This window comes from Cyclopterus lumpus, chromosome 13 (assembly GCF_009769545.1).
Source record: "Cyclopterus lumpus isolate fCycLum1 chromosome 13, fCycLum1.pri, whole genome shotgun sequence".
Lineage (NCBI taxonomy): Eukaryota > Metazoa > Chordata > Actinopteri > Perciformes > Cyclopteridae > Cyclopterus > Cyclopterus lumpus.
Window position 1 is genome coordinate 5,581,987 of NC_046978.1, and position 22,426 is coordinate 5,604,412.

Genomic DNA, 22,426 nt, shown 5'->3' on the forward strand with positions numbered 1-22,426 from the left:
GAAATCCTCCAAAGGGAGATGGCCAGAAAGCCCATAGGTGCCCAAACTACCCGAACGGGCTCCTTTCAATGTTAACAGAATCAATTAGACAGAGTGTCACATACAATCAGATTACTAAGGTTGGGCCAGTGAAAGGGCCAGTGTTTACTATTTAGGGATATCTATTGGCATAAATGAAATATAATATTATTAAGTACGTTTTCTTTCGTGTATGATGACCTGAAAATAAGAATTATTGTTTTTGTTGCCTTTGAATGAGCCGTTTAAATAAGGGCTCCTCCTCAATGAGTCTGCTATGTTGCACCACCATGTTTCTACAGTTGCCCAGAATGGATAAACCAAACACTGGCTTTAGATGGGGCAATTTACATTTTTGCACATCTGCACTGTGATGTTTAGCTCAGATAGACTGTCCGTAACACAGAAACGTTTGTTAGAGAGAGAGAGAGAGAGAGAGAGAGAGAGAGAGAGAGAGAGAGAGAGAGAGAGAGAGAGAGAGAGAGAGAGAGAGAGAGAGAGAGAGAGGAGTAATCAGGCTCTCACTGGGTGCATTAATTACAACATTAATTAAATCTTCCAGTAGTGGAGAGACCGCTGCTGCCTTCTGTCCTTTACTCACAACATAAACATGACCCTGAGTGTGGATATTGATTTTATAATTTGTTTGTGCAAGCGTGCATTTGGCTGTGTATTTAAGTAGCATGTACTACACTGTGCAGTGTGTGTGTGTGTGTGTGAGAGTGTGTGCGCGTGTGTGTGTGTGTGTGTCATCCTAAACCTCTTAGATCCCAAGTGGAAAGTAAGTCTAGGATTAGAAAAGTGTCAATGCCATTTTTCAATATCATCCTAAAATATTCTGGGATACACAGTACAATGACAAAAAGGGAGTGGTTGTTTAATTATGATTAGTAAGTTCATTTTGTCTTCAAATTCTAGGAAAGAAGTCTGAATGAATGATTCATTTACTTTGATCTCACTTGTAGTTGAGTGTCACAAATACATATGCTTCATTGGTAATTTCTAAATATTGTTGTACACAAAATCTGATGATGTCGGTTGTGTTAATTGGTTTTAGTTCATTTTTGACTTATCATAGTTTCTTATCGAAACTGTAGAATGTGTTGCATCCAGGATCTGGTTTATGTTATATTTCTTGTGCATTGTGGGCATATTTGTAAAGTTTTTTTTTAAACGATTAATACGTGTGGAAGAGCTTTACTGCTGCACATGGATGATGTATTTCTTCATAATGAGTGTGGCAAATTAAGTTTATTCCCCTCAGTAGTCAAGCAGTGTACAAACACCGCCTTCTTTTTGATTGAGCTGTTGAATCCCCACAGATGGTAGCGATAGGGAAGTTTGTACTTGTCGTTCAACAGCAGGTAGGACATCTGACATGGGCTGTTTACTGCCTTCTGTACCATATGTTATATGTTGACTTTACAGCCCTTTACAGAAGTCTGTGCATGCATGTATCTGCAGTAGTGATGCTAAATAGAGGCTCCAATCTCTATGAGGTCATAAATTAAGCTGCAACGTTGATGATGTTAAAGTATTTATTGCGTGACATGTTAGATAATAAAATAAATCTTATGTTGTTGAAAGCTACAATACAAGATTGAAACCTGGTGTTACTCTGAAATTGATTGGGATATTTAGCAAAACGTTTTATATATATATATATATATATATATATATATATATATATATATATATATAGACATCCAGACGAGTTAGGACGCTTTACACATTTAATTAAAACTATTAACAGCATATGTTGCATGTTCGGCTGTCACAATTGATATTCCAACAGTGTTCTACAGGATTACGACAGTTTCAGAACAACATGGCCGTTGGTGTTTTCAACAGCTGCGCTCCCTACAAGCAACCACACATTTACTGAGTCACAAGTTCACAAGCTCACAATCTTACTTGTTGAACCGTCTGTGGCTGCTAGGTATGAAAAGTGTTCACTGCTACTGGACCGATCAAAAACGCTTGCGATGTCACATAAATATTTTTAAACTGTGTATATTTGACGTTCCGTACGTGTCCATAGATAACGTAGTTGGAAGCATCTGGTGACGAGTTATGCTCGACATTTCAGCCTTATCTTTATGTATTTGTCATTAGTTTGAGATGCATATTTACACCATCACGTTTGTCAGTACTCTTTTTACATTGTGTAGCAAGGCTCATTTCATGCCTTCACAATCCTTCACCAAATGTTGCAAGAAAGACTTGCTGTGGCCTCGAGCCCTCTAATCATTCTCCTTTAGATTTGTACTTTAGTAATGTATGTATGTAAAGCAGACATTATTCTTTCTGGGCATTTGTACAAGGTTCCAACAAATTACTTGGTGGAGAGTATCGAGTTCATAAAGAAAGGTTATAAAATAGGCGAGTGTTTGTGTGTTTCTTTATTTGTTTCTGCATGTCTGAAAAAGTTTTTTCTCCCACACCAATAAAATGTGCCTGATGTCTTTAGAGACCTGAGTTCACTCACTGTGAATCACTAACTCGTGGTCTCTAAAACAAAACGGCTTAAAGTGGCTTCATCTTCGTCTCACTTACCGTCTGTCACATCCTCCTCCCTGTTCCCGTCTCAATCTCTCTTTTTAATGTCTCTCGTGCGGGCATGTAACTCTGCACTCACCTCAGTGGTCTTCCAGAGCCAATTATGTTGGTCATTTTTGAAAAAGGTATCCAGTCAGCAGCTAATTAAAGAAATAATGGGAGAATAATGACCCAGGCTGAGAGCTCAAGAATATGTATGAAGAGAGAGAGGCAGAGCTGTGAGGAGTGACATTCAAATAACCTTGGACGTATCGTGGAGGAGAATGATGTGAGAACAGGCTGAAGCGTTGCAGGTGTAAAGGCGGAGAAAGGGATCGAGGCTAGATGACGGACTGAGATGAAAGTAGACACTGATGGCGTCACTGACAGACGTAACCTGCTGCTCATCCAGCTTACCTGCCAGTGGCAGCACAGCTGATGACGAGGGAGCAGGGAGGAATGTTAAACTTGTATCTCGGTGTCTGATTATGGTGGTAAGTGCAGAGGATAAACAGTACGCTGCACTTTACTGTAGTGCATTTATGGAATTTTCTTAAATGAATAGTTCAACATTTTGAAAAATATGTGTATTCGCTTTCTATATTTTCACCTCATTAATTAGTCGGTTCATGTTTTGTTTTTCTTCAGAATATAGAATATGTAGAGACCAAGCCAAGAAACTATTTGGAAAGATTTTGATGGAGATCCAGATGTGTTTTTTCTGTTGTTAAATGTTTTCTATGCTGAGGATCCCACATGTGTTTTAGTAAAATTAGGACTTTTGCATACTTCTGAGCTAGGCTCCTAAGTTCCAATTGAGGTTATAATAATAAAATAGTTTCTGAAAAGCCTTTGCCAAATAAACTGATATGCTGTTTCTGCTGTGGTCTTGGATATTCCTACAATGTGTGACTGCTCTTCTACCTCTCCAGACAACATGAAGCATGGCCAATACTAGCTGACATGGAAGAACAATTAAAACTATTCCTGAAGACTCCATTTTACTTTCATAGATTGTTTCCGGTTTACAAACCGTACTTCTTCTTCTGCTCCGGAGGATTACAGACAGAAGGGTAGCCTTTACCTCCAACTTCTGACTAAACTAAGTCTAAACCAGTTGATTTCCATCAACTGGTTTAGGGCAATAGTGTGCTTCCTATTGACATCAGTTGGAGGAAGGCTGTTTTTACATGAAGATGTCCCTGTGCACAAAGTGAGGACCATAAAGAAATGGTTCTCTGATTTTGGTGAGAAAACCCTGACTGACCCGACCCATCCAACCCCTAGGATGAACTTGAACACCCTCTGTGATCCAGATCTTATCGCTCAGCATCAGTGGTCAACCTTACTAATGCTCTTATGGCCGAGTGGGAGAAAATCTCCACAGCCAGGCTCGAAGCCCCGATTCACATATTTACACCTTCACAGCCGGAGCTACATCACAGGTTGTAACGACTCAGGTGAGCGACGTCTTTCTGAGAATCAAAAGTAGAGAACGGAGTCATTTTCACAGCACACATGATCCCTTTCTCCTGACAGGGGTTGTTGACTAAAATGACTTCAAAAAAAAAAACGTCCCCATATTCACCCCTCAGCCCCTTTCTCAGTTCTCCCTTGTGTCCCCGTTGGAGCTCTCTTCATTCACAACAGGAATAAGAAGCTCCACCTGTATTCTGGATCCCATACCATCTACTCTCAACAAGGAATGTCTCCCAGCCATTGCTCCACTCATCATAGCAATAATCAACTCCTCCCTCAACTCCGGCTCAGTCCCCGACACACTTAAACTGGCTGCTGTCACCCCCATCCTCAAGAAACCTGGACTCGACCCTGAGACCATGAGCAATTTCCGGCTCATCTCAAATCTTCCCTTCCTGTCAAAAATACTGGAACGCGTCGTCGCTGCACAACTCAAAACCCACCTCATTTCCAACGATCTGTTCGAGCCATTTCAATCTGGTTTCCGCTCACAGCACAGCACCGAAACAGCCCTTCTCAAAGTCACCAATGACCTCCTCCTCTCCTCAGACTCTGGTCACCTCAACATTCTCCTTCTCCTGGATCTCACTGCAGCCTTCGACACCATCAACCACAACATCCTTCTCTCCCGCCTCGAATCGTCCCTCAACATCACCGGAAATGCTCTCTCCTGGCTCAAATCATATCTAACAAACAGACAACAATTTATCAGCATCAACAACTGCACCTCCTCCACTGCTCCTCTGTCTCAGGGCGTCCCCCAGGGTTCGGTGCTTGATCCTCTTCTGTTCATCCTCTACCTTCTCCCTCTTGGTAACATCATACGTCATCACGGTCTCCTCTTCCACTGCTACGCTGATGATGTCCAGCTCTACATCTCCACAAAAGCCATTACCACTACTACTCACTCCACTCTGACAAACTGCCTCACTGACATTAAATCATGGATGCAAACCAACTTTCTCAAACTCAACTGTGATAAATCGGATATGATCATCATCGGCCCCAAATCTCTCACCAAAACCAGTCACAACTTCTGCCTCACCATTGACAACTCCACTCTGTCTCCCTCCCCTCACATCCGCAACCTCGGAGTCATGTTTGACAGCAACCTCTCATTTGAACATCACATCAAACAAATCACCAGAACCTCCTTCTTCCACCTAAAAAACATTGCCCGTCTCCGCCCATCACTTTCCTCATCTGCTGCTGAAACTTTAATCCACGCCTTCATCACCACCAGAATTGACTATTGCAATAGTATTCTTTATGGCACATCTTCCAAAATCCTAAACAAACTCCAATACATCCAGAACTCTGCTGCACGCCTGCTCACCCACTCCTGTTCCTGTGATCACATGACCCCTGTTCTCCAGAACCTTCACTGGCTCCCCGTCCCACAACGGATCCAATACAAAATCCTTCTCCTCACTCACAAAGCCCTCCATAATCAGGCCCCCTCCTACCTCACCGACCTGCTCCACCACCACACTCCATCCCAGCGGCTCCGCTCCTCTGATGCCGACCTCCTGTCCATCCCACATAGGACCAAGCACCGGACGTGGGGTGACAGAGCCTTCTCCATATCTGCCCCCTCCCTCTGGAACTCTCTCCCCAAACTCATCCGAGACTGCACTGATCTTTCCTTATTCAAATCGCAAATCAAAACCCACCTGTTCAGAACTGCTTTTAATGTGTGATTGTTTGTTTTTTTGTTTTCTTATCAGGGTCCGAGCGACTCAAAGTCCCTATTTATTTGTTTTATTTGTTTTACCTGTATTTTAGCTATTCTTATTTATTTTTAGCTTTTAGGATGTGTTAATTATGTGAAGTGTCTTTGAGTATTATGAAAAGCGCTATATAAATTAAATGCATTATTATTATTATTATTGACTAAAATGACTTCAAAAGCATTTGTTCATTTAAATGAAGTGGATGTGGCTTTATTTGTATTCACTATTAATTAAGCGGCTGTATTTTGATGATGATGTTTGTGTATGGTAATTTGATAGGTTTGAGTTTTAATACAGCCCTGTTAAGTTAGTCGTCACACCACACACACACACATAAAAGATTGCTCCAGTGTTTTAAACAGTCACAAAGAAATGTTGACTGAGCCCATGATACACATTTTATATCTGTGTTTTCTTTCATGTGAACCTGCTTCACTCTGCTTTTTAATAATAACGTCTTCAGTTCGGTTTCTATCAACATCCCTCAGGCTAATCACGGGTACTTCCTGCCTCAGCACTGAGGAGATCTAAAGTTCTTTTTGGTCTCTCTCGACAGGTGGAGGAGATCCGGGGTTTCATCGAGTCTCTGGCAGAGAAAGTTGAGGAGGTGAAGAGGAAGCACAGCGCCATCCTCGCTTCACCTAACCCAGATGAGAGTAAGGCTGTTTGTCCACTTGTTTAGTTAAAAACAGTCCAGGAGTTTCTCAACTCCAGAAATACTGTATTTTGATCGTGGCAGTACTTCAGTACCCCAAGAGTAGTTGTTATGGTTTTTTTCTAGTTGCATTTGTATCTAAAAATAATACACATGTTGGGTGACATTAAAGGACAAATCTGAATAAATCAGATAATTTCCATTGCCACCACTTTCCCAGGTGACTTCAAGCCTTTTGACGAACTCAGGCACGCTTGACTGAAACTATTGGAGCAGTGTTTAACGGGCTCAATGTCACAATGTCAAGGTGCTGGGTGACCCTAGTACCAATATTTGGACGAATGGACTGAATGTTTACAAATCACTCGACTCCTCATGGCCTTTACAATTACCAGAAATATTTTAGACTGGTCTGTAGCATTAGGTCAGTCTTAGATTATTCTCATGCAGGTTGGGCAGTTTCAGACTGATTTATTTTAATCCCAAAAGTTAGCCAGGCTAACTCTGAGTAATGTTGTGGAGTGCGTAATGAGAAGTTAAATATTGTTTTTGAGATATGCAGTCGCAAAATGTCCTTGTAACTGTTGAAATCTTCCAGCAGGTGAACATTTTCTGCTGCAGTGACACGTTGCTTTACCAACCAAGTTTTGTAGTTTAAAAAAAAAAAAAGTCTTAATTTACCCAGAATTCATGGCAAATTAGTTTTACTTAGATAGCTTTGTGCAATCGATTAGTTTAGTCTATCTGAAGTCTGACTATGTGTTACACGTTCAAAGTCAAATCTCATCCCAGTTGCAAACCTATGAGAGATTTTAGAGTAACATGTTGGACGGCGCTCTCCACCACCATCACACCAATACACCAAATGAGTTAATTTCATACAGCATTTATTCATTTATTGTGTACTACTACTCAACTAAATCAGGTTACATTGTTCAGTCGTACGCTGACCCTTTTGCACACACTTACAGTATATTCTACATCTCTTAAATGATAACATTTAAATAATGCAGTGACTCAGTAATGCGTAATGGAAGCTCTTAATGGAAAGTAGAAAAGTAATAATCACTTTTATCACCATTTCAACTGCTCCAGTAGATTCCACTGAACAAAAGAAAGAAATGTATCCATTGTCCATTTATTTTCTGCTCCCTCTCCATTGTGTTTTAGTCCTGTCTTTACCTCTTAGCCTGCTGTTAACACCATCTCAGCTTCTGTCTCTTCCCTTGGCCCATTTCAACCACACTCCTGTTTACATTTGTTCAGTCTGTGCTACAATCCATATTTTCTCTTCTTTCTACTCTGTCTTCTCATACTTCCTCCTCTCTCAATTATGGCAGGGCATTGATTTGGAGCCCCGCTCTCACGAGGGGAATGTTATTCACACTAGTAACACCCCCTAATCTCTTTTCCGACCAGTGAATAAGTTATATAAATTAATATAGTTTATATCAAATAATGTTACAAAACGATCACTCCGTGTTGTTTGCCCATCTGTGTCTGTGGCTACTAGATAACAATCATATTTCCGCTTCAGCCTCGACTAAAGTGTGTCATCAAAACTAATTTCACAATGACATTTGAATATGAAATCTAATGTGCTTTAAGATCTGACTCATTGTTGCATTGAAATTGTTGCTCATCCAAAAGTACGGTATTGTGTGGTCTTTCATCATTTTCATGAATATTCTGTTAGTTTTATAGCATTTTTAGTCTTTGCTGGTATTTTTTTTTTAATTGTCCCCTGTGGTGAGCAGAGCCTGTTCTGTTTCTGGTCCTCCTATCAAATCAAACTTGATCCTGTTGAGTATGAGTCTCTTCGTCTGTTCACAAGTATTTTTCTCACCGTAGTTTCTCCTCTAAGTGCTCCTCTCCTCACTCTCTGGCGCTGAGACTTTGGGTGTGTGATACTGAAAGTGAGTCTTTTACAACTCAGCGTAACATTGTGCGGTTTATCAGTTTCATAATCACATCACATCACATCTGCCCCCCCCCCCCTCCACCACCCACCTGGCGATCGACACAACCCCTCCCCCCTCCCCCCTCCTCCTCCTCCTCCCTGGGGGAGCTCTGAGCTTTTGTGTTTGCTGACTGAGACGTTTCCTGTGTTGATCTTCAGGAAGTTAACTCCAGCGCACGCGTACACACACACACACACACACACACACACACACACACACACACTCATAAATACTGACACAAATGCAGCCACCTCTGTGTAATATTACCTTCGCCCCTGTGTTACACATTATCCCATCACGGTTTACTCAACCCCCTAAATGAAGCATAGAAAATTTCCACAAGGGAATATGTGGGATTGTGTGGGCTGTCCTCAGCATCTGTGTACAGTAGTAGGTTCAATAATGATGATAGAGTAGGTAGTAGCCATCAGGTCATAATGGGCATTGAACCTGTGTTCACTTATAAGCAAATTCCTCTAATGCAGGAAGGGAAGATACATTTTAAATTTAGACGCATGATTGAATACCCATTAAATAATTGCATGATTTGTTCTGTTGTCTAGTATTGTTTATTGTCGTTGTGCAGCGCTGCTTCTTGTTATTTTGATTGATGACTGTTCTGGATAGATTTGACATTTAATGGCCAAAAGTCCTGCAGGAGCATCCGTGGCCTTTAACGCTCAAAGAGTGTGAGGTTGATCTGAAAGGAAATACGACTTTTGAAGTTTGATCTCTTTGAAACTGTCATTCCAGTTCTCTTTAGTTGCAGGTTAGATATCTATCATCATAGTCCTCACTAGAAGGGGGTGTAGTTGAATCTGTTTTGCACTGCGAGGATGACATACACTCACCGTTGTGAGGTTATATTCTGTATCTGCCATCCCAATGTATTTTACATGACATATGAATGTCAACTACACTATTCACATACAAGGTGTTTGGCTGAGTATGACGTGTTTGCTTGCTTTCCATCCGTATTCTTTTGCTCCTCAAGACAGTTCTCCAGAGTGGTCCATTGTACATTGTTGGGTAGTCAAAGCCAGAACATCCATTTTTTTAAATACTTGTGTATTAAGGAAAAGGCTGATAAGTGATTTTATATTGGTGTTATCTTCTTACAGTGTAGCTTATGATGTAATTTGACAAACTACAGGGTTGTTATTCATTAGAAGTAGCTGAAGAATTCACACTTACTGTAACAGTTCAGCTCCACACCTTCTTTCTGTTAATAGTTGTTTTCATTATATCTGTTTGCTTGTCATTTCACACCTGATCATCCTTCATTCCCTTCACCTGGTTCTCACGCCCATCTCACCTGCAACCCATTCCCTCGTTAGTCACTCACTACTTAGGTTCCCTCACTTGTCCTCTGCCAGATTGTCTTGTGTTTTGAGACCAACTTCTCCAGCGTTCCATAGTCTGTGTCCCTGTTTCTGTCTGTTCTGTTCCTGCCGTTACTCCAGTAAAGGATTATTATTTGCTTACTCTGTTTTGTCCATTGTGCTTGGGTCCCTGGTCTTCGATCCATGACACTTACAATCACACCTACGGCCAGTTTGGTATTCTATAATTAGCCTAACGTGTTTGTCTTGTCTTTTGACTGTGGGAGGAAACCAAACCTGAGCAGTGATCATGATCAAGATTTATCCCAGTGCAATAAATGTGCCTCCCTGGTCCAAAACCATTTGAGACAAGCAGCCGAATACTACCTTTCAGTGCTGTCTACACTACTTAGAGGATCCAAAAATCAATGCAAAGCCAACTGCAAACCAGCAGAGGGACTTAAGATGTGTGTTTTGTCAGCACTTCTGACTGCAGAGTGTTAGTCCACACATTAGTGTAAACCAAGCAACTTTAATTGAACTAATGCCATTCCAATGAAAAATGTACTCTAGTTTAATAACAGGCATCTTTGACACTGACACTGATCAGAGTGTTTATTTAACAACATCTCCCAGTATGTTTTCCCAACCACTTAGTGTTTGCTCCCTCTGACATCTCCAGCCTCCAGTTTCTAAAGAGCATCTTTCCTCTGACTCTAAAGTCCTCGACTCGCAGCTTTGGAGATGCTTGTTTTAATTGCAGCCTATGAGTGTTTCTATTTCTAGCATCAGTTTTTGGCTGAGTGTGCTCCCACCCTCAGAATGCTGTTTGCCAAAGCTCCTCCACCCTCAACCAACATTTGAAAGTGTTGTAAGTTTCCCCAGCTCTCTGTGTTCCCTTTGTTCTACCCTTTATCTCTCTCCATTACTTTTGCTCTTACATGTCCCTCATAATGTCCGAGCTGATGTTACAGTCTTTGAAGACACAACTTTATCTTGTGGAACACTATTATCCCTCTTAAGGTGAGGTTAATATGCAATGTGGACGGTCAAAGTCAAGGCTATGGACACACATGCACATTAATGCATATAAAAGAGGTCAAAGCTAGTAAGAGAGATCAGTTTAACGGCCCTCTGTCCTCTTGACTAATGAGCCAGCGGTCAGCGAGAAGCTAATGCTCTGATCTAAATTGAAACTTCATGTGTTGGGGGGCAGGAGAAGGTTTCAGAGTTACAGTAACACTCACAGTAACCCTGTTATACTGTCCTGGAAGACGTTGCATCCACAAAGGCAACTTTAGATATTAGTCTGAATGTACTGAGAACACTCCGGATGAATGTGGGTTGTAATCTTTACAAGGCAAAGATCCAACACCATGTACTTTATGTTTGACAGTAGATCAAGGTGTCAAGCCTCATTACATATTAGTTTGCCCTGGCATCTGACGATAAAGGAAATATATTATTGAAACCAAATTATATCTTTATACCAACCAAACGTTACATTAAAATAAAAACACTAAGAACATGAACAATTAAACCAATCCCTCCAAGTTTGTTATGATATTAAGGGCTGCTTTGAAGTAACAGAGTGTACTTGTTTGCTTATATATACATATATTCATTTATTATTCATTAGAAAAAGTCCATAACAAAGGATTTTAAATATTAACAGCAGTCTTTAATCATAGTAAAGCAGTGCAATAACTGATCAGAGTGGAAAGGTTGGGATGAGCAAGTGAGTTGTATTCATTAATGGTTCAATGGTTAATCTGTGCTGTCAGTTTGTCATTAACCTCCCTGAGTTCATTCTGTATTCCTGAAGTAAAGCAAAGATCAGTAATGTTTGAGGGATGAGCTCACATTCGTTCTCTCTGGAACATCAGACAACTGGACTCTAGACGATCAATAAGCGGCGCAAACACACAAAGGACAGGTAAAATATTTACAGGGCGAGCAGAGGGAAGCAGAGAGATGGGGAAAATGATAAATGGCTGCAAGTTAGCAGTTAGAGTGGCAGCAATTGACCCTGAGTTAGAGCGGAGGAAACAGAAGTGGCTTTGTGTCTTGTCAGTGTCACAGTACCCTGACATCAGACTGACACACGCACACAGACACGCCCCCCCACCCCCCACACACACAAGCGTAACATCAGCATGAATGAACTGAAGGTAGAGAGACAGTCATGTTTAAATGAGACAGCAGCAAGATGATTGGCTAACCATGTCATTATTTCCGTGTGCTTATTGGATAGAGGGGATCAGCTGATCTGCGCAGCTGGTGTCATGATTGACGGCGCAAAACGATGACAGCAAGTAAACAATGCGTGAGCATGTGTGAGAAATGATTGGCAGACCTATGAGGAATAAATGGCGGGCTTGAGGGTTATGGTCTTCCTGTCTGAACTTACGCTAGAGCTCCATATGGCCGGCTTCTTTGACTAATATTGGGAAGTGTTGAATGTCGGGGCAAAAATCCTAACCCTAGTCTCCAATTTGTGGTGGAAATTAATGTCATGCGCTAAAGTACAAACAAGTCATGAAACATTCATAAATGGAGCAGGAATCTCTACAAACATGAAGTACCACGAGCATGAAGTACATCTTAAAGGCGTCACACAACATTGATGCCAACGAGCTACCAAACAACCAGTGGAGCGAAACCTCATCAGACTTCTTTGAATGTGGCGTGCGGGAGAACTGTGGATAAACCAACGCAGGAACAATGAACACATGAACAATGAACACATGAACAATGAACACATGCCTCGGCCAAGTGGAGAGCAGCGGACTGCAGGCCGCTTCCTGTAGAGGAAGATGTCGGTCTGAGGAGCGTCCTGAGAATCACAACGAAAGACGGCGCGTACGAGCCTCAAGACGCACCGTCGATGTGTATGAAACGGAGCGGACTACAAAGATGGCGGCGTTACAACGTGCACCAACTGTTGCTCTCACTGGAGACGACTGGACATCGCTGGGTACCACAGTTATCTCAGAGTCACAGTTCATTACATTGATGAACTGGGAGCTGCATTCACATGCTTTGGCTGTCATGGCAACAGAAGACAGACATGTTTCAGAAACGTGGACGGAACATTGTAATCATGTTGCAGAGCAGTGGTCCTTTATAATCAAGTCAGAACACTTAGCAGTGACAGAAATATGATTGCAGTGCGTTTGCCAAAGTCCTGAACAAATGCAGAAAAGTTTTGGGCCACTTAAACTCACTGTTGGTACCTGTTCAACCTATATTTATCTGTCTTTGACTGAGATTCTCCACAGGCTGTAAAGGCTAAAAGGTCTCCTGCACAGTAAATTCCAGCTGTGTACTTTCTTTAGTGCTAGACCACTTAACGTCACTCTACAGGGATCCTACCTACTGAACAGAGACTGTAATGCTGCTCCCTGATAAAAGACAAATGTTTCTTCTGGTACCTGTACGTGTAATACACTAGTTTTTAATTAATCGATTAAATTTGTTTATCTTTGCCCAGCACTAGTTTGTATACAACTGTGCTCAAAGTACTTTTGATTTCTCACAAGGTAACGGAACATTAATTTCCACCACATTGAACAGATCTGCATTGTTACATGTCATTCTAAGTTGATTTTGTCTGGGCAAAAAAGGTCAACATGTAATTTGTGTCCATACAACTGTGGGTTTGGTGATATTATAAGTCGTCCCAGTGCTCTGGTGGTTGGAGATACATGCAGCATCTGCATTGGGCTACAATTCGTCTTGGTTCTAAACCCATTTGAGGGCTTTAGTTTCATTGAAAGGATAAGTCTGGTGTTCTTTAGTTTTCATTGAAAAAATGAATCCCATGAAAGACCAAAACGGCTGTCTGTGGTTCTTAACCCCAAGCTATTTGGTTTAGAAAAGGGTCACGAAGATTGTTTACCTAAAACAAGTTAGTCTTGTTGTTATAAAAAGAGAATATGAATTTAGATTCATTACATGTTGATAAATATCCTGGAATGCCGTTTATTTTCTGCCCTGCTTCCACATTTCTCGAATTTCTTCCTGCCTCATAGCGTCTCTCTTTATCTTTGCCACTTTGAAACAATCTGACGCTGGCGAGAGGACCGACTGCACACATCGCCATAGCAACACAGTCTTTATGATGGCAACAAGCGTGACCTGAAGATTTCATTTGAGAACGTCTGGGAGAGGGATGGAGTGTGAAGCCACAGCTCAATTGACTCCTCAGTGTTGCCCTCCAAATTTGCTTCTCTCTCTCTTCTCCTTCTCCTCATTCATCATGCTCACTTCCTCTTTCCCGACCACCCATTAGGAGGCTTACTAGACACTTGATCAAGCAGGTTGGCCTCCGTGAGGTAACTACAAGAAGGACACACATACCGAGCACACGCACGGCCTAAAACTAAGCTTGGTTTTAATGTCATTATCTCTGTTATGCCGGTGTGGCTGAGCTCATAGAGCAGGTTAACAGAGGTTGCTATGGTTACACAGAAATGAGAGCCACTGCTCCATAACCCTTAAACCTCTACGTCTTTCTGAAGTTGCGCAAGCGTGCACAAGTGGAGTAAAGATGAATATTTCCAGAACAGTGTTTGGTAAAAATCCAGGAATGAAAAGCGCCTTCCTTTTTAGTTACAGAGAAGTAGGTAACCCCTGTCTGTACTAAGAGTGAGCAGATTACTGTGTACCTGCATTCCTAAACTGGTTATTTGTAATTTATAAGTGATTACGCTTATGAGGTAACTCTTTCTCTGCATGTGTACACACACACACGCACGCACGCACACACTACAGAGCACTGCTTATTCATTTTGCCCTGAGGGCCTCAGCCCAACTCCTCTGCTGGGTCTCTAATTTAAAATAATTGTTTACTGCATACATGTTGCCAATTGGCAGACAAATTATTGAAAAAGTGCACACAATAAAGATAACAGGCTTTATACGCTAAAAAAAACTCAAGTTACTATCTTTAAGAAACATCAATACATGTTAAGCCTGCCTGGGCTTCCTTGTGCATTGCATGCGGAAAGCACAACATGTGGAGTGATAACATGCAAGAGGACTTGGTATGTTATTCATAAGCCATTTGGTGATACCAGGCTACCTGCTTCATTTAAATGAACCTGTCATTTGAAGCCACTTATAACATGGCGTGAACAAGTTATGTTAACGGGCCCTCATTTAGCACTCTGCATGTCCACCACTTTGTGCCACTAAGCTGCATCCACCACAGGCTGATGTTCGCTGATAGGGAAACCTAAACGGATTGAGAGCTTCTATTGCTTTTCTGATCAATGTGTATTATGTTCACAATCTCCACTGAGCTGTTATAGTTGTATGTTATCATACAAGCTTTTCAGAGATGTTCAAGATGCTGATTATGATTCATATTTAGTGTGAATAAAATGATGCCTGATTATAACACTTCATACTGTCGGTTTGTGTTTCAGCCATTTGGGCTGTTTTTAATCGTCATATCTCAAACTGCCATGAAGAGCATTCATGTAATGAAGGTTTTCAGTGCAGCCGTGGAGAAGGAGAAACTATGACGATTTCATAATTTTTAAGCTTCTTTCTCTTCACAACATATATGCAAATGTTTTTTAAATTGAACACCAATGATTTAAGTCTTCCTCAAACTGTAGATTATCTTTGAGGCTCTGTCTGTAATTGGATGCAGATGTTTGCTATGGGTTTCAGTTCAGTAGGTCTACCCCCGTCTATTATTCATATTTGGGATGTATGCAGCTTTGAAGAAGGAGGTATCATCAGAAACAAACTCATTATAGAGAAGTTCTGCAGGCAGTTTGGTTTGATTGAGTGCTCAGACGTTTTAAGGACCATCTTTTATGTCTGCTGGCTTCCAGTGCTTGTTAACATATGTAATTAAGATGATGAATGACTATCTCCCTGTTTTTAATGTGCTAAAAATAGCAATTAATGCTCCAGGGTAATATTGAGAGAGAGCGAGAGAGAGAGAGAGATTTTGTTTTCTCTTTTTTACTCCATGTTCTTTTCTTTATCCAGATTTTTTTCGCTCCTCTAAAACTAAATAGAAAGCAACACCCACTAGTTAGCATGTGTAAACAATACATAAACATTAAACATTAAAGCTAAAGTAATGTGTAACCAGATGTGCACCAAAACTACTAACTAACTACTAATGTATACAGTATTTCCTCATTGTTTACAAAGTGTAATACAGATTATACAATATTTATAATTATTTTTGGCAGTTTCTTCTTTAAAAATATCTTCTCATATCTAATGTAGATGTGGTTATAGGGCTCTGTAATTAAGTGAATGAATAATTGTACTGTATTATTATATTAAAGTGACGCCAGAATAGAATAGCTCACTATATCCACACATGGTAGACCTGTATGTCACTTGTAAAATAGATAAACTGCCATCTTGTTCAAAAGTGACAACAGGTGAAGTAGCTTGTAGGATCAGACAGGACACACCACTCATTTAGTTGGTCGATATTTTGAGTTGATGAAAACAACGATGAAGGCGGTACAGTACGTAGTCGTGAAGAAAGCACAATGAAAAAGTCATCATAATTTGTTTCCAATCTGTTCCATTTCATGCAATTACAACAGAAGATTGAGATAAGACTTAATTATTCCAAGGGGTTTATTGCTAATTAGCCTGACCTACAACTTTAGATAAAATGTGTTTTCAGTGACCATCTCCGATGTGTAATAATCTGAAGTGTGAAATGTGATTATGAAACGTTTGGTTTGGCTGGAGCTGAAATGAGCGACAGAAGGGAGAAAAGATTCAAAGGAAACTTCAGTTTGTCATAAGCAACATGTCACTCCAGCCATCCTTTGCTGCTGCTGCCTTCTGAAGAGCTGCAGATGTATATGCACGAATGTGGGAGAGGCAAGAGTTTATAAAAGAAAAGCCCCAAATACACTATAAGCAACACTGCTGCGACACGCCTCAGCATCTACATTCACAAGTATAAAAACAAGTTATTATGTAACAGCCTTTTCACATACTTTGACTAAACTGTGCTCAACAAGCTCAGCAAAGAAACTCTAAATAAATCATGGAGCACCAGGTTCAAGCTAAATAAAAGCGTCAGTAAGCTTCAAACGACAGTGTCTGAAACCCGTCCTCTATTTTGTCGATATTGGAATTGCAATCCAACAACTACACCTACTTCACACTGAGAATGGGCAGATGCACGGAGCTGGAAAAGGAGGCATGGTTTGTCTCTGCTTTCATTCTCCATACAATAATAAGGCCTTAAAGGAGGAACTGTCCAAAAGTGTAACTACAAATTCATTTAAAAACATTATTTGATTCATGGTTCTATCTGTAAAATGTCAGAAATGAGCAAAACATGCCAGTTCGGATTTCTCTCAGCCAAATGTTCTCTGTTTTTATATTGTTTTAATCGTCCAACTGACCAAGTAACCAGCAAATGTTTTGCATTTCTGCTTGAAAAATCTTCCTCGATTTTCAAAATAGTTGCCGATTAATGGATAAATCATTTCAGTCGTTCCAAACAGCTATAAGCATTTTTGCCTTCAGACTAAACTGCCAGTAGGTCATGCTGGAGGAGTTTGAGGATTTGATTGTTCATCATTGACATCTGGCCAACTCCACCTCCTGCTGGTAACAAGACAACCATCCTTTTATTGCCCAGATTGAGCAGCAATCCTTCATGATTTCATTTGTTTCTCTGCTCACCAACATAACAAATCTTACTTGTCAGCACCCACATGTCCATCAACCCACATGAGTTCCAGCTTCATGTCTCCACAGAACATGTGTATGTTTGAGTGTCTGGAAGGAAAAGACAGTGGACTGTTGAGGGAAGGATGTTGTGTAACAGAGGAAGGATAAGGAAGGATAAGATGTGCTGCTGTGGATTGAATCTGATGAACTGTTTGTCCCTGTTGGGAATGACACTTAGAGTCATTTCTTGTGTGTCAGTATTGATTCTGTCTCTGGGAAAGGGGATTGTTTGTGTGAGTTACTTAAGTCCACTAATCTCTTTTCTCCTCTTTACTTTCCTTCCCTTCTCTCCTGTCCTTTTCTTTTCTCAGAAACTAAGGCTGAGCTGGAGGACCTCATGGCAGACATCAAGAAGTTGGCCAACAAAATACGCTCCAAATTAAAGAGTGAGTATAACTCTTCTATTTTCTCCAGCTAGCTGCAACTAATGACTATTTTTTGTGTCAGTGAGACCTGTTTGCAGTTTTGTTTTCAAATAATAAACATAACATTTCAAATGTTATCAAATTGCCACGAGTTTCAAGATTGGATTAGCAGCCAAAAATATGATAGAAGAAAAACAAGCAAATCTTTCCGTTTGAAGTTGCAACAAGCAACGGTTTAGTAATTTTACATAATAATTGATCGTTGTGCAATAAGTCATTTTGGGCTCTTACGGTTCCAGCTTTAACCTGTAACAAATACATCATACTTTATTTCTAGATTATATTTTGTGTTATTACAAAAGGTATCAAATAGATTTAGTGGAGGAAGTACCTCTTAAGTACAGTATTTGATAAATGTACTCAGTTACTTTTCACCTCTGTCAATACGTAAAGTAACAAAGACTCTATAAGAAAGGATTATCATAATCAATAAATCGTTTGAGCAATTTAAGTTGAGAGACCAGCTTCCCGAATGTGAGTATTTGTTTCTTTTTTCTTGTCTTTCTTGTCTTTTTTCTTGGCAGATTCATTGATAATGAAAATAATAATAAGTTGCAGCCCTGTAATTTGTATCACAGTACTATTACAACCATATCCATAACCTGTGTGTGCAGCAGTTTGTATGTGATGTGACAGCCAGGAGAGGAGAGAGGGTAACGTGAAGAGACAGAGACCTCTACAGAATGTGGCAGCTAACAGACAAACTCCAGTGGGCGGAGTTAATAGTGTCGCTCACAACAAAGATTAATTTACAAGAACACATACAAGTTTTATTTACACTTGTGCACACAAACTGACTAATATTATGGAAACATATTGTGTGCAGGCATTACTGATAGCTGCACCCCCCAATAAGAGTTATTGTTTGTTTATATGTATGTATGTGTCTCTCCCACCTCTTCTGTTTTGCCTGTACATTTTTTAACGCATCAATACTTTTCCATACATTTTATACTTTCTTGTATTCACCAATTTCATGAAGCGAATTTCCCCTGGTGGACGCTTTTTCATGTCTCTCTTTCTCCCTTTTCTTCTGGTATATTTGAAGATGTTCTCATCTTCGTAATCCAAACTTCTGTGTCCACACACAACACATTTTCTACTAAATAAAACACTCGATAATAAAAGATCTGTATGGTATCTTTAGAGCACAACTTTACACACACACACACACACACACACACACGCACACACACACTGGTGTGTGCACATATGTGTGTGTGTGTGAGTGTGTGTGCCTGCTGTGTGTTTGATTGTGTGTGTGTGTGTGTGTGTGTGTGTGTGTGTGTGTGTGTGTGTGTGTGTGTGTGTGTGTGTGTGTGTGTGACTAACATCATTTACATCATTTGGTTTGCAATAATTCTAAATGTTCCAATCCATTTGTGGGAAAATGGTTATGTTTTAGTCTCAGATTTTTCAGAGATTATTACAAATGACCATTTTCTTGAATTTGAAATTGCTTTTTTGCAACTGTATAAGGGAATGTGTTTACTTTGTTGGCTGTAGCTGACAAAGGGAGGCAATGAGTTCCTCTGTGGTTGTCACATGGACGATCTTCTCTCAGTGTGTCCAACACGCTGAGCAGAGTAGCTCATCTCACACCTCCCTCAGGTCAAGTGTCTGTCTATCCGTTTGGCAGATGGCCATGAGTCTTTCTGAGAACATTTCTGTTCTCGTAAATACATTCCTTTTTGATTTTATGGCCTTATAAAACTACTACAAACTACTACTATAAAACTTCCAGAGGCAGTCAGAAATATTCTAGTCTTTATATTTTGCTTGATGATTTTCAAGGGGAACACTCACTACATTTCGTGTATCCTTCCAGGTATCCAGCAAATCATTGAGCAAGAAGAAAGCCAGAACAAGTCGTCAGCTGACCTGAGGATACGCAAGACACAGGTACAGTTCAACTAAACTTCACTTAGGTAAAATGTTTTATAGAAATGTAATTCTTACATTTTGCTTGCCACTAAAACCTGCAGCTCCTTTATTTCCTCTGTGCAGAGTGTTGTGGGCCAATTCTATCCATCAACACATTCAGAAATCCAGTGTATTGTAGTATGATTACTGGCTTCTATTTTAATTTTTTCAGTGTGAGCATACTAGAAACATACTCAGAGTTCGTTTGTAGTATGGAATGTGGACACAGCTGCACCGACAGTGACGTCGTGGATGCTTGCACCTGCTTACCTCCTCCTTACAATTGTAATGACTTTATAAGTCTGTGTCTACTGCTGCTGTTCCTCGCTGTGTCTCTAGCACTCCACGCTGTCTCGTAAATTTGTCGAGGTGATGTCAGAATACAACACCACCCAGTCGGACTACCGGGAGCGCTGCAAGGGACGCATTCAGAGACAGCTGGAGATCAGTGAGTCGACCTGGGAGACTAAACCTCCCACCACACACCAGACTGACTGCACACATGTTTACTCTGTATGAATTGCAGTAACACATCTGCATCTCATCCCAGCCATAGTGTTTAGTAATTGTGTGCAGTTTTCTTGTATTTATTTTGCATTAGAGATTCATGAGCAAGTTGTTATGTGAATTGTTCAGAATTGGGTTTTTTTTACCAACAACATCAATTCCATAAAAGGGTAGCTGGCAGTTTGGTCAGCTTTGGTAATTTCTGTCCAAAACAGCTTTTTTTTTTTAAGGTGCTTGTCAAAATAGATTAAATAAAGTTGTGTTTCCCAGCATTTATTTTATCCTCAGCTGAAGCACTTTATCCTCCCCCTATTAAAAGCTGAAAAATAAAGTCTGCGCCCCCATTCTCCATCACTTTGTGTGAAAATCACTCTACACCTGCACAGTATTGTTATAAGAGAGCATTACTATGTCTACGTACTCGTATGTAAAGATGTGCCAGTACTACTATGTATCTGTTATCTACGATTTACTGTCTACTCTTCTTAGACAAGTCCATTTTAGAATTATAGACATGCCAACTACTGCATTTAATATTTACAAAATCCCATGATGGCTGAAGCGGGCTCATTTCTATTTGTGCAGCCTTTGCTTTGTGAATTCTGGCAGGAGAAAACTTTGTCAGCACAACATCCTGCTGGTAACATCTTTCCATGCATTGTCTTGATTTACATTAATGGGTCTTTTTGGCAAACAGTTAAAGTAACTAGAAATTAAATGACACCCATTAACATTCACTCTTCTGGGTTGACAGGCAGTTTTATAAAACAAATATATTTAGTGCATTATGTTTCTTCTGCATTTATGTTATTCACTGTTTGTTTCATTTAATATTGATGAAAAAAAGAGGCTTCAACATGGGCAATATGCATAATTTGCGTTGGCCCTAAGCTGACTTGCTCTGTTTATGGACTTCGACTTATTTAACTTTAATGGCCCCGAGGGGAAATTTGTTTGCAAATATGTGAAAACAAATGCTTAAAACCCACACAAACTTATACTATAAAACAATGTACGTCAGTGACAGCATAACATAAAACATGTACATCCAACCAATCATCTACAGCAAAAACAAACATTTAATCATTTTGTTTAGAGAGAAGGGTCAGTTTATCACACTACAAACACTTCACCAAAACAGATACATCACCAACACCCATATACATGCACATGCCAGGTTGCTTCAGCTCCGATGTGATCTCCTCACTCGGGTGTCGCACTCTATGCCTTGTATGGTTTGACAGGTATTAGCTGCGTGCCCGGGCTCCTGGGACGGACACTGCCACGGCACCCTGGCAGGCTGCACCTTGCCAGCTGCCCCCCTAACAGTCATCAATGCACACAAATGCCCACACAAGCATGCAGAGAAGAACACTAAGACTCACTTAGTGGTAATAGCAGAGGAGAGCAGGCGCAGTAATGCTGCAGGACACTTGGCACAGACGTAATTTCCTCTTGCCATCTGTCAGACACATGCAGCAGGTCTGTGTGTGTGAGCACTGCCCAATATACACGGCATGCGGTCCAGTCAAATGAACAGCAGTGACCACACACAGTACTTTCTGGGGTTAATCAAAGGACAGACACATCCATCCTCGAGGAATAAAAACACACACACACACACGTGACACATTTTTTCATAGAGCTCCTCTAAACTCATTTTGATTTGATTTGTCAGCTGGTGGAGGCCGTAGCTGATATTACCGGTCATCAAGGAAGGGGTTAAACATGCAGAGCGAGTACGAAGATGGATTGAGAGCACAGAGGAGAGGGTTAATTTTAAGTATGAGACATAAAGAGAAATGCAGTTTATGGTTTTGTAGGAAACACAATTGAGAGTCTCCAGTAAAGCTTTTCCCTTCGGAATACATTTGTCCTTAATTTGATATGACATAATTTAATTCCTTTAGGGTTATGTGAAAAGAGAGCTGTGTTTCTGGTGTGCCAACAACCCCTTTGACTTGTTTGCGTGTGAATCAATATCTAGTCTGTTCTGTCAGACCGAATATCGACGTTTCCTCCGTGGCTTCACTCCTTTCCAGTTTGCTTCTGGATACAGAGATAAGAGAAACACAAAAGCAACACTATGACATACTGTAAACTTGTAATCGTCCAGCCAATAGCATTT

At 40.6% G+C, this 22,426-nt stretch overlaps 1 protein-coding gene across 6 annotated transcripts in view; it reads left to right on the forward strand.

The window, feature by feature from the left end:
- stx1a (syntaxin 1A (brain)) overlaps positions 1 to 22,426 on the forward strand; it is a 46,334-nt gene that overhangs the window by 15,822 nt on the left and 8,086 nt on the right. For all 6 annotated transcript variants that reach the window (XR_004610768.1, XR_004610769.1, XR_004610770.1 and 3 more), the window contains exons 3-6: positions 6,325 to 6,424; positions 17,755 to 17,829; positions 19,697 to 19,770; positions 20,131 to 20,239. Coding sequence is in view for 2 of the 6 variants with exons in the window: in XM_034549189.1 (XP_034405080.1) it covers positions 6,325 to 6,424; positions 17,755 to 17,829; positions 19,697 to 19,770; positions 20,131 to 20,239 (358 nt within the window). In the remaining 4 variants the exon portion in view is untranslated. The remainder of the gene's footprint in view (positions 1 to 6,324; positions 6,425 to 17,754; positions 17,830 to 19,696; positions 19,771 to 20,130; positions 20,240 to 22,426) is intronic.